This window comes from Hyla sarda, chromosome 12 (assembly GCF_029499605.1).
Source record: "Hyla sarda isolate aHylSar1 chromosome 12, aHylSar1.hap1, whole genome shotgun sequence".
In the NCBI taxonomy this organism is placed as follows: Eukaryota; Metazoa; Chordata; class Amphibia; order Anura; family Hylidae; genus Hyla; species Hyla sarda.
Window position 1 is genome coordinate 41,440,372 of NC_079200.1, and position 14,586 is coordinate 41,454,957.

At 44.5% G+C, this 14,586-nt stretch overlaps 1 protein-coding gene across 1 annotated transcript in view; it reads right to left on the reverse strand.

Annotated features, from left to right (window-relative positions):
- Window positions 1-950: 950 nt before the first annotated feature.
- The window catches only part of PLCD3 (phospholipase C delta 3), a 116,958-nt gene continuing 103,322 nt past the window's right edge, over window positions 951-14,586 (reverse strand). Inside the window, exons 10-17 of the mRNA XM_056549387.1 lie at window positions 14,002-14,154; window positions 12,554-12,634; window positions 12,114-12,243; window positions 9,900-10,016; window positions 9,481-9,647; window positions 7,297-7,429; window positions 5,640-5,789; window positions 951-2,152 (exon numbers count right to left, since the gene is read on the reverse strand). Coding sequence (XP_056405362.1) covers window positions 2,064-2,152; window positions 5,640-5,789; window positions 7,297-7,429; window positions 9,481-9,647; window positions 9,900-10,016; window positions 12,114-12,243; window positions 12,554-12,634; window positions 14,002-14,154 — 1,020 coding nt within the window. The 3' untranslated portion in view covers window positions 951-2,063. The remainder of the gene's footprint in view (window positions 2,153-5,639; window positions 5,790-7,296; window positions 7,430-9,480; window positions 9,648-9,899; window positions 10,017-12,113; window positions 12,244-12,553; window positions 12,635-14,001; window positions 14,155-14,586) is intronic.

Below are 14,586 nucleotides of genomic sequence, written 5' to 3' on the forward strand. Positions count from 1 at the left end.
AAATTCTGTATTGTGAACCCAGCCTTGCTTGTACGGGAGTGAATATCATTTGGTCAACAGCAACTCAATATACTTGGAATTTTAGTTTCCTAAAATGTGACCAGTCGCAGACCAGCAATGGCTTTTTCTGTTGATGGATTTTGCAGTAATTGACATGAATACATTTTTCTGTTGATGGGTCCTGCAGCAAAAGTCCAAGCTGTATATTCCTGCTGTGAATTTTCAGCATCTATGTTGCTGCTTTGGTTAGCGCTTTTAAGAGTGGCTAAAGGCTCGTTCCCATTGGTGCGGGGCTCTGTAAAGTGCAGTTCCGTCAAGTGTAGTGGGGGAAAAAAAATTTGTGCAATTTATTTTTTTCTCCTCTCCGCTAAACTCTTGTAAAATTACTGTATCACCGACTGACTCCCGGCAGGCCCCAGCAGTAGCCGTTTGGATTTGACCCATTTCGGGGCCTGTACTGCTCAAGAAAAAAGGGGGGGGGAGGCCAATTGGACCCTTAACAGGTCTGATGCAAATGACAATGACCTGCGTCTGTTAGTTGAGGCAGAATCCAAAAGGATGATCTACAGTAGAGATGAGCGAACTTACAGTAAATTCGATTCGTCACGAACTTCTCGGCTCGGCAGTTGATGACTTTTCCTGCATAAATTAGTTCAGCCTTCAGGTGCTCCGGTGGGCTGGAAAAGGTGGATACATTCCTAGGAAAGAGTCTCCTAGGACTGTATCCACCTTTTCCAGCCCATCAGAGCACCTGAAAGCTGAACTAATTTATGCAGGAAAAGTCATCAACTGCCGTGCCGAGAAGTTCGTGACTAATCGGATTTACTGTAAAACTTGTGGGTTTTGGAACAGAATTTTAGGCCAGATTCACAATGCAATTATTATTTTTTTTTTTATTTATTATTATTATTTTTTTTTTTACCTGATGTGTGATCTTGGCCTATGCGTATGTTGTCCCTGCAGATTTTTAAACCATTGACAGACATGTCGACAGTAAGGCAAGTGTAATCGGTGGCACGTTAACACTTTTATTATAAAGTTGTACTGATAATAGGTAAAATACTGCTACATAGAAAATCCATTTATAAAATGTCAGTGGAGTGCAAGCTTCTTTACTTCATGAAGTGCGCTGTTCATACCGCCGGCCGACCTCGTAGGAGGCTGATGCTTTAGAAACCTGCTCACTTTTCTGTGTCCATTTATAAATGCAGATAGTGTTTTGTTCGTGATACTCTAAGGCTGTAAAGTCAGTATTTCCCAAACGGCGCCTCCAGCTGTTGAAAAACTACAACTTTCAGCATGCCCGGACAGCCATCGGCTGTCCGGGCATGCTGAGAGTTGTAGTTTTGCCACAGCTGGAGGCACCCTGGTTGGGGAAACAGTGTTGCTACATAACGCCACAGAAGGCACAGGCGTCCAATGTTACAAAGGGGGCCTACATAAAGGAAAAGTAGGGGTTCATTTAATTATGCATAAAGGGGACCTGTCTCTGAGATCATCCTGTGTTATCCGAGGGCAGCACAAGTTGGTGACAGGGATATTTATCACAGGCACTACAGTCTAAGAATGTATAATTATTGCTAAGAAAATGCACCTCGCCGCTCGCTGTACAGCAGGTGACTTCATATGGACAAGAAATGTATATTGTGGGTAAATGTTGTGATGAATATTCCCATATTTCCTAAAATGTTAGAACATGCACAATATATATGCAAATATGAGTAACCCATCACATGCTAGGCTCCCCAGCAAGCCGTAGCTTTCGAAATGTCGCTCTCTGTAGACGGCATGCAGAAGCATACCACGTTTACGTGTAGGTTGTGTGTCTACCCTGTGGTCATAGGATGCTCTTATGGTAACCGCAGTGTTGTACCCTGTATTACCTAATAGAAGTGTCCCTGCTGTAAGAATGTTTTGTGACAGCACTAGGGCGCAGGTATATAGTCTACAGCAAACATTGACTGTTTATAGTAAATATGGCACCTGGCTGAAAAAGCAACCATTATTAGGAGGGTTCAAACTCTGTCCTCCCCAGAAGATGCTGGTGTCCATTGCCAGACTACTCATGGGTCTTCGATGTGCACGTGAACAAAGAGGGTTGCTGGGGACAGGGAGGCGCCATCTTTAGAATACAGATGAACATGACGATATCCTGAGTAAGAAAATAAAGATTTGCAGAAGGTTAGACTTTGTTTCACGTACACAATCTGCTGTGATCTGTCCTTAACTGCAGGTACTACTGCTCCCAACATGGAGCACACTCTGCTCCATGCTGGGGGCTGTAGTACCTGCATTTATAGACAGATCACAGCGAGTGTCACTCCTGACACCCGCTATGATCCTCCTGTATAATGTATAGATGTGGCCGGCTGCTCTTCTATGGTCCGCTGCACAGATGCGTGTGTGTATGTGTATATATATATATATATATATATATTCATATTCCCCGCAGAGAGCTGTAATTGGCCAGATGTTTCCAGCCAATCACAACTCTCTGGGAAATATGAATAGGGAGATAGAAATATATATTCTAAAATGTCAGTGCAGGGGTCCATAGAGCGGCTGGCCACATTTATACAGGAGGATCACAGCGAGTGACTCGCTGATATCTGTCTATTAATGCAGGTACTACAGCCCCCAGCATGGAGCAGTGTGTGCTCCATGGTGGGAGTAGTAGTACCTGCAGTTAAGGACAGATCAAAGTAGATGTCACTCCTGACACCAACTGCGATCATCCTTCATCCCTGAAATGGGGAGCGGCTTTTTCCTGTGCTCGCATGTCTGGTCTGTACTCTGGCCGGACACTCACCATTCATATTTCCCTCTGAGAGCTGTGATTGGCTTCCACGATCTCACCAATCCTCACTCTGAGCAGAAAATATGAATGAGTGATGTGAATTTCTATTCACATCACTGGTCGGAGTATAGTGCAGAGCTGTGACCGCTGTCTATTAGTACAGGAATTACTACTCCCATCATGGAACAGTGTGTTCCATGCTGGGAGTAGTAATACTACCTAAAAATATTTTTTTTTAAATGATTTTTTTTTTTTCTTTGTCTGCTACATTTTTAGTTCCTTGCTCACCCACATAAATTTGATCCCTGCTTTAATATTTTTTTAATAATTTTAATTTTTGTTAAATTGAAACCCTCCCCCACTACTGCATCCTTTTTGGTACCCAATAAATTTAGAAAAAAACGCTAAAGGGGCCAAAAATGCAATTTCCACTCAAATGCAAAAAAGGCCAGAGAAAATGTAAGACACAAGAAATTGTTTTTACACGCAAAAAAAAAACGCAGGGGGAAAAAAACAAGAGGAAACGTGTCCCTGTGCGGATGGTCACAGTCCGCTTACAGGAACACCGTTTTCTTTTTTACACAAGTGCTAGGACCACTCAGATATGCGCCAATACGCCCCATACACGGCAATGCATTTCCATGCAAAGTTTACAGAAAGAATAGAAATGTGTCAATTTTTTTTTTTTTTTTTTTTGCGAACGCCGGAATTTGAATTTTCACTCCAGGTGTTTCCAGCGTGGAAATTCTATGTGAACAGGGCAGCAGAATCCCATTGAAATCAATGTGACTTTGCTGCTGCAGAATCTCCATGTGGAATTCCATACAGAAATTCTATCATTTGAACAAAGCCTATAGCCGCGCCTGCAGAAAATGATGTGCCCCTCCTAGGGCCTGGTTCACACTGCAGACATTCAGCTGACAGAATTCTGCCTGCTGAAATAATTGGTGGTAGGACCGCACTGATTTATGCCATCTCAAAGACTGCAATGCCGTCTGGTGGAATTACCTAAAGAACGAACATGCTCATTCTTTGGAAGAACATCCATCCTGCCGGCAGAATTCTGCTGCAGTGTGCACAGAGCAGCAGAATCCCATTAAAACAGTGGGAATCTGCCGCAAGCCAAATTCTGCTGGCAGAATGTTTGAAGTGTGAATGAGCCCTAAGAGCCTGTCCACACTGCTGAATCAAAACTGAAATTGAACCTGAGGAAAGGCAGTGCCATATATGAGCGCATTTCTGAGTAATCCTAACGCCCACCGGAAATTTGTTTTCCGCTTTTCCTACCATGTGAACATACCCTGAGACTTCTAATCAAACCACTCAGGTAATAAGTCCTGTTCCTTTTTCAACCAATGACGTCCTGCAGGATCTTGTCCGTCATCAGAATGAGTAAGAACAGGACTGCAAGAGGAAGCTAAGCATGCCACTTTCATTATTTTGATGCACAGGGAGGCTCATAGTAAAACATTACATTTTGTCCAGTAAACGCCTTTTAGGCCATGTTCACATGGTGGAATGTCTGTGTGGAAGATTCATGCACAATTCCCCATGGACATTCTGCCATGTGAACCCAGCATTCACACTGAGCAAATCAAGAGGAATTCACGGCAAAAAATTTACGGGCAGAAAAAAGAATTTTATTTTCGTGCGGAAATGGGGGAGAAAGTGGCGAAGGTTTTTTCAGCCATTTCCGCGCGAAAACTGTCGGGCGGAATTTTTTTTTTACCGTTGACTTCTATTGATTTCTGCTAGCGGATTCCGCTTGAAGAATGAACATGCTCATTCTTCAAGCGGAACGGAATTCAGCAAGCAGAATTTCTGCAGTGTGAACTGAACAGCGGAAAAAATATTAAAGTCAATGGGCAGAGGAGATGTGCATTAATATGGAGCGGAGAATTCAAGAGGAATTACTTGAGTAAATTCCTCTTGAATTACTCAGTGTGAACGCACCCCTTCGGTGAATTCACACAGGATCTGCTGTAAAATCCGCGCTGCAGATCCGCAACTTCAAATCTTGCAGCAGCTCTGGTGTGTGTTTACACCGTAAGGGTACGTTAGTGAAGGCTCACTCTTTGGTGAAGGCTCTCTCTATGCTGTCTTTACATGTACCTGCTCGTAGCGGCAATACGCCGCTACGAGCAGACAGACTGGGATGTGCGAGTGGCAGTATACTCGCACATCGCGGGAGCTCTCTGCCTAGCTCAAAGCAGGGAGAGTGGCCGCGATGTGAGAATACGCCACGCACATCGCTGCAGTGTGTCTGCTCGTCACTGCGTATTGCCACTACGAGCAGGCACATGTAAAGACAGTATAGAGCGGGGCCTTCACCAGCGGATCCGCAGCTAAATACGCTGTAAATCTGCTTGTGTGAACGTACCCTTAGGCTCTAACATGTACAGTATCCTGTGCATATTTGCTGTGCAAGATTTGAAGGTGTTACGTCATTTACTTTTCATAAAAAAGCTGCAGCTTCAAATCCTGCGCATCAAATATGTGCAGGATCCTGTATGTGTAAATAGACCCTAAGGCTAGGTTCACATGTCAGAATTTCCGTGCGGAATTCCACTTGGAATGTCCGCTCAAAAATTTACGCTGCAGCTGGGTCCCGTTGAATTCAACAGGATTCTGCTGCTCTGCGCACACGGCAGAATTTCCATACCAGATGTTTTTTTGCATGGAAATTCCATTTTACGTGTCCGAACAAAGAATGAACATGTTCTTTCTTTGTGTGGAGTCCACACTGAATGCATAGCCATCTATGCGATGGTGCATTTCTGGCTCAGGCCTCTATACTCAGCAGTTTACCCACATCACACCTATCCAAATTTGTCCTCCTTACCTTGTTTCAAGCTGGGAAATGGCAGAGTGAATTGTCCCACAAAGTCATTACTGGATGTCGTATCGTAATCTTCAACCACAAATCTGACTAGAGCGAGCTCCGGACACAGCACCTCCAGCTCTAGAGTCTCATTCCACATGGGGTTAAAGCCTGTGAAGAGCACTTGGGTTATTTTGTGTTATATATTATAGTTGTTAGCTTTTCTAATCTTAGTGAAAACAATTACTAGAAAGGTTAAAGTGTACCTGTCAGATCCAACAAAAAAACCAAATCTGTTATATGTTACTCAGTCCCTCATCCTGATCATGTACATGTAATTTTTATAGCTCACCCAGATTTCACAAAATAGCATATTACAGCTGCTCAATTTCTTTTTAATCTATCCAAAGGGAGGGGGTGTCCCCTCTTGCCTGCACTGTGCTGACTCCTCCCTCTCCCTCACTCTGCTGATTCACTGCTCTTGAAGGAGCATGACAGACCACCTCTGTAACCCTTTCCTCTCTGGTTTTATCTCTGTCTCTCTCTCTGTCTCTCGGATAACTTTTTTTTTTTTGCCGAAGTGTTGCCTTCAGCTTTGTGCCTACAGCTTTTGCAAAACTACAACTCCCAGTATGCCCAGACATCCTTTGACTGTCCAGGCATGTTTGGAATTGTAGTTTAGCAACAGCTGGAGGCACATGTTTGGTAAAACTCTGTATTACAGCAGTGTTGCTGCAGGCTGTGTTCCTCCTGCAGCCTTTTCGTGTCCATGACTCTTGGACAAGCTGCTGCGGGACTCATCAGTGTCCCAGGAGGTATGGGGACCCCTAGTGGTGGAATCTTCAAAGGCAGTTATGATTAATAAAATGTAAAAAAATAAATTTGAAGTATATTAGAAAAATTTTGTTTTGCCAAAATTTACAACATATAAAAAGTTTTTAGATCTGACAGTGCCCATTTAAGTAATTCCAATCAGCCTTTCCTTCATACCATATCAGTGTTGTTATTCCACTGCATTACTGAGAGGGAAGTCAGAGTACACAGTACATACAGGGCCTTCACGTGTGGAATTTTCAATATTTGATCAGTATTTTTAGCTAAACCAAGGGGCGGAACAGACAGAAAAAGCTGCAAATCTTTCCATTATAGCTTTCTTTGTTTTAGATGCACTCCTGCTGCGGACTCCCCGACCCCCCCCCCCCCCCCCCCTGATCTCCCTGCAGCACCTGCATTCTATGTGGGGACTGTGTCTCTAGTTTCGGAAACCTCTGGGTCACGCCCCCTCCCATAGACATGAATGGATGGGGCCTGGCGTGACGTCACGTCCCCAGTCCCGGAGACCCGGAGATTTCCGAAACTGGAGGTTCAGCACCCGCATAGAGATCGCGGAGAGTCTCAGCAGCGCCCGCCCCCCCGCGATCAGACATCTTATCCCCTATCCAAAGGATGTTTTGGTCCGGAATACCCCTTTAACCTGGAATGTATGAAAAAGGGTATTCCAAGACTTATGTTGTTGTCCTATTCTAAGAATCAATGAGGGTCAATTCCCAGCACCCCCGTTGATCAGCTGATTGAAGGGGTACTGGGAGTCATATTTGTTTTGAAGGTGGACCTTCTATATAAAAATAAAAAAATAAAATCACATTAGCCTGATAATATACAATATGGGGGCTCTCACCATTATTGAGGATGTAATTTGTCTCACTCTCCCTCTTCTTCCCTAAACTGTGAATCTCCACCCGTACAAATGGGTCCACGATAGAGTTTGGATTTTCCTGGTTTAGTTTCGGAAGCTGCTGAGCTGAAATGATCTGTTTAAAATAAAAAAAAGAATAAAAATCATTAATGATCATGAAACAAAACTAGATTTAATATCGAAATATACAAATGTTCACTCCAGCTTTACAATTGCTGTTGAGAGCCAGGTAGAGGAGAGATGACTGATTTAAAGAAACAAAGTGAAAAATTGTTGCTACCAGCAGCCACCACTATGAGGCGCTTACCGCATATGGATTATTTTGTACAATACAAGTACCGTATATACTCGAGTATAAGCCGAGTTTTTCAGCACAATTTTTCATGCTGAAAACTCCCCCCTCGGCTTATACTCTAGTAAACTCTCCGCCTGTCAATCCCTTCATCAGTGGTCTTCAACTTGCGGACCTCCAGATGTTGCAAAACTACAACTACCAGCATGCCTGGACAGCCATCGGCTGTCTGTGCATGCCGGGTGTTGTAGTTTTGAAACCTCTGGAGGTCCACAGGTTGAAGACTACTGAGGCCTTCGTCATCATCCGCCCCCCTTTTGTTTTGTACTCGCCCCCCCTCGGCGGGAAGTTAGGGTGAGCTGGCCTGGGCCATCCATGCTGCAGGGACCGTCCGGTGGGGAGGATTAGTCGTTGCGGGCTGTCCATTTTCACCGGGGGGGGGGGGGGGGGGGGCGCGCCCTCTTCTCCGTGCTTCGGGCCCGGCCCCAGACTAGTGACGTTGCCTTGACGACGACGCACAGGGACGTTCATGTGCAATGTCCCTGTGCATCGTCGTCAAGGCAACGTCACTAGTCCGGTGAGGCCCCCCCCTCCCCGGTGAAAATGGACAGCCCGCAACGACTAATCCTCCCCCCTGGACGGTCCCTGCAGCATAGATGGCCCGGACCAGCTCACATATAATGAGTCTGAACATAATACTGTCCAATATGTTTTGTGGCATAAAAGGCAACCTACAAGGCAGTGGTCTTCAACCTGCGGACCTCCAGATGTTGCAAAACTACAACTCCCAGCATGCCTGGACAGCCAACATCTGTCCGGGCATGCTGGGAGTTGTAGTTTTGCAACATCTGGAGGTCCGCAGGTTGAAGACCACTGATGAAGGGATTGACAGGCGGTGATGATGAAGGTGGGGGGGGGGGGGGAATGATGGTATTTCCCACCCTAGGCTTATACTTGAGTCAACTTTTTTTTGGGGGTAAAATTAGGGGCCTCTGCTTATATTCGGGTCGCTTATACTCGAGTATATACGGTAGTATAAATCTGCAAGCTGTAAATGCCTTTATTCCCACAACTGGTGGCTGCAGGTAGGCAGAATTTCATCAATAATCGACAACATATTTTATACAGACATAAAAAGAAATACATAGGGGAAGGTTTATCAAGCATTTTAACGTTTTTTTGCGATGATTTTTGTGCTGAAGTGACAAAAATCCCACACAAGTACATGCGACAAATGTATCGCACTGCGTGTGACTTATGAGAATTTACCCACACTTACCTAACTTAAGCTGGCTAAGTTAGTTTTAAAAACATGTAGCTAAACATGCATTGATAAATCTCCCCCATAGCTATGTACCTACTCCCTAATGCTAGTAGTTTGGATGGTAAGTTGCCCACCACCTCACCTATGATGTCTACTAACCTTGTAAGGTTGTGCTAAGGGATAGACACAAAGCTATAGAAGGCGCATAGCTATAAAAGTATACTGCTCCAGCGACTCAATCCGACTCCACAACAGAAGTGGATATATAGACAAAGGAAAGAGAGAAAGAGTCTAATGAGCGCTGCTGTATCACTGTACAATACGTCTCACCACTAGAGATACACAAGCAAGGTCTACTGTACTAATGAGACTATAGGACAGGGTGTTTCGGTGCTAACTTGCACCTTTCTGGAGTCCACTGTAAGACATTTCCCTGCAACCTGTCTGGATTGCGCTTTTGTGGTGCATGAACCATCCCTAGTTTTATTATTCTACCCACACTCTATTTAGGTATAACAGCCATGCCCATTTTACAAGCTTCTGCCCTTTGAGGGGTGCAACAAAACTTATCCCCTCTATAAAGTATCCATATATACAGCCAGGATCTCACCTTGACATGCAGAATCTTCATATTAGCGCTGCCGTCCTCTGGGTTAAATAGAGTATCCCCTCTACGCAAGAATTCTGGTTTCAGGACATATCCACAGTCACCATTGTCCAGGAAACGTCCCCGATTCAAGTGCATTTTGTAGTCAGGGGTCTGGAAGTTCAGAGCCACTGAAATGTACAAGAACAGTGGAAGGTAAAGAGACTGGAGGCTGAAAAGATGAACATTCACGGTTAGGCAGACAAACCAATGGCTGCACAGAAATGCATTGAATCCTATGAGACATTGCATTTCTTAGCGGCCCTAGAACCGACATGTTCTGCCGGTGCTCTGCTGCGTGTGGAATGTCCGCACAGACATTTTCTTTGCGGACATTCCACCGTGTGAACATAGCCTAAGACAGACAGTAACCGTAGCCTTACCGAGCTGGCATCCTGCATTCCACATCTCTTGCGGACTAAAGTTGGAAGAGTTGGCTCTCATTCCATCCGGGTAAATGCGGCTGAGCTGCCGGGTGTTGTATCGAACTAAGGTATTTCCTGCAAGAATTTAAACAGGATAGTCAGCTGCAGAGGAGTGACAAGTGTTCTGGACACAAAAAATGGCAGATAACAGCGAGCAATAGATTGCAACTCTCCATTCTCTGCTTTAATATTCTGTCAGTGGGGAGAGCCATAACCACATCACAAAGGCCTCTCCTGTATCCATTCAGAGAGCACAGGTACTGGGAGAACTAAGCTATTAATGTATTTATAATTTATTGGTTTCTAGGAATGCTGTGTGATAACCAATATAGTTTGCCATTACAAATCCCTCACCCACATTGTGAAAGACAAATATTATTTAGAGCAGTGGTCCCCAACCTTTTACTCCCTCAATGTTGCAAAATGACAACTTTCATCATACCGCGACACCAGAAGGCTATCTGGGCATGATAGGACTTGTTATTTGGCAACCGCAAGAGAACCACAGGTTAGGTAACAGTGTTTTAAGCAGTGTGTCTTCAGCTGTTGCAAAGCTACAACTCCCAGCATGCCCGGACAACCGAAGGGTTTTGCAGTTTTACAACAGCTGGAGACACACTGTTTGAGGAACACTGACTTGAAAGGAACAATTCAAGTAATAATCATACACTGTTTTATGCCTGGTTCAGAACCTAAAGGGGGTGGAGGGATTCTCAGGCAATGTGCACACTAAGGCTAATGTTAACACAGCAAATCCAGCAGAATTAGGCTAGGTTCACACTACGGAATATCCACCTGCAATTCTGCTTCGAAATTGCAGACAGAAATTCTGCTTACTAAAATGTATAGTATAGTGAATGGGTTTCCGTTCACAAATTCTCACTTCGGAATTTGTGAAGCGGAACTTGTGAATGGAAAATCCGCTTGAAAATTTCCGCCTGAAGAATGACGTTGCTCATTCTTCAGGCGGAAATCCGCATGAACACATTGAAGTCTATTGGAGACTGCAGTGTCCGCGCGGTCCTAGGGCCAACAGATTCAGTCGGGGCTGGCTGCACTCGGAATCTCCGGGCGGAAATTTTCTGGCCGGAGATTCCGCAGAGTGAACCCAGCCTTACTGTGTGTTTAAAACAGAACACAAAGTTCAAAGCCCTATTGAGCTCAATAGGATTCCGGCCAAATTTCCATGGCAGAATTGTCGCTGTGAAAATTCCATTGTTCTGAATGGGACAGGGGAATCCCATTGAACATAATGGGCTTAAAATTTTGGCGAATTTCCCGCAGAATTCTGCACAGAAATTGTGCCCTGTGAACATGGCCTAACAGCATCAGTTTTCCTCTTGGTGTCCTTTATCTTTTGCTGGTGAAGGGCAGGTGTATCAAGGTTGAATTTTAATGTAAGTGCTACAGACATGACACTGCTCTTGAAAATAAGACAGTCATGGCCCTTCCACTGCTTCCCTGCTTGCTTTTTCTTAGTGTATCATGGCTGCCATCTTTAGGCTACAGCCAAATACTACAGTAATGCTGCTGATTTTCCATAGTGGCAAAGCTTTCAGATCCTGTGAATCGATGCACCCTTTCAAAATTTCTAACACTGTCCCACTCATCTAAAATATCCCCATTTACATAGATAGAATGGATTTTCAGATGCAAACATTTCTGAAACAAAATCTGCTATGTGTAGTCTGGAATAGAGTGTCATGATCTGAGACAGCAACACCAAGGCTATGTTCAAACTTCGGAATTTCCGTGCGGAATTCGGCACGGAGATTCCGCTGCAGCAGAGTCTCGTTGAATATAAATGGGATTCTGCTGCACTGTGCACACGGCAGAATTTCCATGCCAGGTGTTTCCGGCGCAGATATTCTGAATTCTGTGTCCGCAGAAAGAATGAACTAGTTCATTCTTTCTGCGGACTCGGCACAGATTGCATAGCTGTCTATGAGACGGCACGTTTCCGTGTAGTCCTGGTGCCAGCATATTATCCCATCGCCCACAGTCTCCGGAATGTCCACACAGATTTTCTATACGGACATTCCAACATATGAACATAGCCTTAGTGTCACTTAGCTTTCCAGGAAACAGAAAAATCTTTTCAGCTCTTTCGTAGAGATGACTTGTTTTAGGACCTCCTCAGCTGTAATCTGATCATGGCTGTTGTATACTTACCACACTCCTTCATCAGTCTGCGCACCTTGTCCTCACTGAAGGAGCTCATCTCGCACGCGTTCCCTGGCTGGTCACGATACTCCACTGTTTGACAGTAAACCACCAGATCAGAAAGCTCCTGTGCGATGTCCTGGATTGGAAGAGAAGACCAAGTGCCCTTTTGAGTATTATCAATGCTCCACATTGCGATCAGTTTCACTAAACTTTACTTCTCCAAATTCTTTCTCACAAGAAACTTGACCAGATCCTGCCTTATCAGAACTGTTAGTGATGCAGCAGGTATGCAGGGTAATGGAATGTAATCTAATCCCATACAGATTGCCGACACACAGATACCCAACATATGACGTCCTGTTTCTCATTACGTTATCTCATCTCCCTGTTCTATGATGATACACCCTCCACCTCACATCCAGACTTCCCACCGTCTCCACACTCACCATCCTGGTTCTTCCCTCTTCATCCGCCTGTCTGCGCTCACTGAGCTTCTTTCCTTTCACCAGGATTTTTCCTTTTAGAGCCTAAGAAATAAAGCACAAGCTTGTATTCCAGTGACATGGTGGTGGAGGGGGAGATGATCTTCGCAGAATGATGCCATTGTACAAGCCATGTACAAGAAGCTGATGTGGTGGATATATAGATTGTTTGCATTTCATATGATTTTAAGAGGCAAATTCTTAAAAAGGAGTTGTCCTAAGACTGACAGTTATCTCCTATCAATAACTATCTGATCAGTGAAGGGTAGGAGTTCAGCACTCTGCAATGTTCAGAAGTCTAAAAGAGAACAGTGACCAAGCAGACGCGCTGCTGCTTTACACACTCAAGGGACAACTGACCACCATTTATGTGTTTGATGGTGTTCCAGAAGTTGGACCCTACTGATCAGCTCCACTGGGGAAAACACTTAGGGGGAGATTTATCAAAACCTGTCCAGAGGAAAGGTCTCCCCCTTAATCTTTAAAAAAAAAAAAACATTAAAGTATCCATACAGATTAGATAAATGTCAGCATAACTTATTTTAGAACGACTGACCTACCACCACCAATGGAATGTGTGAGGAGAGATATGGATCAGAAATGTTGGATTTCATCTGCCCAATCCTTTTATTCTTGGGAAGATAAGCCGTCACCAGAGAAGTCTTACAACTTATTCCCCTTCTCTTCATGGAAACACATGCACACCCAGCCAAGCCAAGCGAGCGTGTATGTTGTAATCCATCACTCATGATAGCCATTGGCCAAACAACTGTTCTAATGTGTTCATAATATGACTGACTGAGTCAGTCCATAAAAACTACAATAAAAATATAAAGCACTCCATTGTAAAGAAGATACCAATGCAGGTAAACGCTCAATGTGATTTTGTGCTTACTAAATAAAGTTATGCTTCCCAGGCACAACACTGGAACCTGTATATCACAAGGATCAACTTGTATACCTGCAGCCCTCCTGCTCGCATACAGGAGACAATTTCCTCCAGGATGTAGCAGGATTCTAATGGTGCTGGGCAGGCTTCCACACAACAGGTGGTTAAACATACCGTAAGTTTATTATCCAAAATGCACTGTGTTTCGTGGTACTGACAAACCGCTTCATCTGGCATGACAAAGCGTTCAGTAGGAACCACAAAACGCTTTCCATTTTAGGTAATAAACTTACATTTGACTACCTATTGTGCGGAAAGTCTATGCAGTGCGAATAGAATCCTGCTATCGTTTGTCTGTAGTCAGTCCATAGGCTGGGACACCATAAGGCCTACGCACCAGTGATAAGCCTAAGGCTGGGTTCACATCACGTTTTTCCCTATACGGGACCGCATACGGCTGGGGGGGGGGATGTAAACATGTGTGGTATGATACAATTCAGTGATGTGAAATGTGTGATCTCACCTCTGGGGATGGTAGTGTAGATGGGTCAGTATTCTTTATTGGCTCTGTTATTAGTATATCCCCAAGGATAGTCCGTAGGTGATGAGCCATCGTCACTTGCTGTTCCAACCCACAGTGATTCTCAATGGATAAAATGACTGGATAAGGGGAGTACTGTCATACAGAACAAAAAATATCAATCACTGGTGTAAAAATAAAGCATTGTCTGTCTTGGGATCGGCGGGATTCGTAGCAGTTTATCACACAGAGTTTTAAAATTAAATGGGAAAATTAAAAAGTTATGGCTCTACGAATACAGTGATGAAAAGAAAAAGTATTCCCTTCTTCTCCGGCGCAGTCTTCTTCCTGCTTCCTGTCACTCAGCCTTTAACCCCTTCCCGACCCATGGCATACATGTATGTCATGGGTCGGCTCCCATTCTATAATGTGGGGCCACGGCGTGGCCCCTCGTCATAGCGGGTCGGGCCCGGCACCTAGCAATGGCCAGGACCCGTGGCTAATAGCGCGCGGCAGTGATTGCGGTGCCATGCGCTATTAACCCTTTAGACGCGGCGTTCAAAGTGGAATGCCACGTCTAAAGTGAAA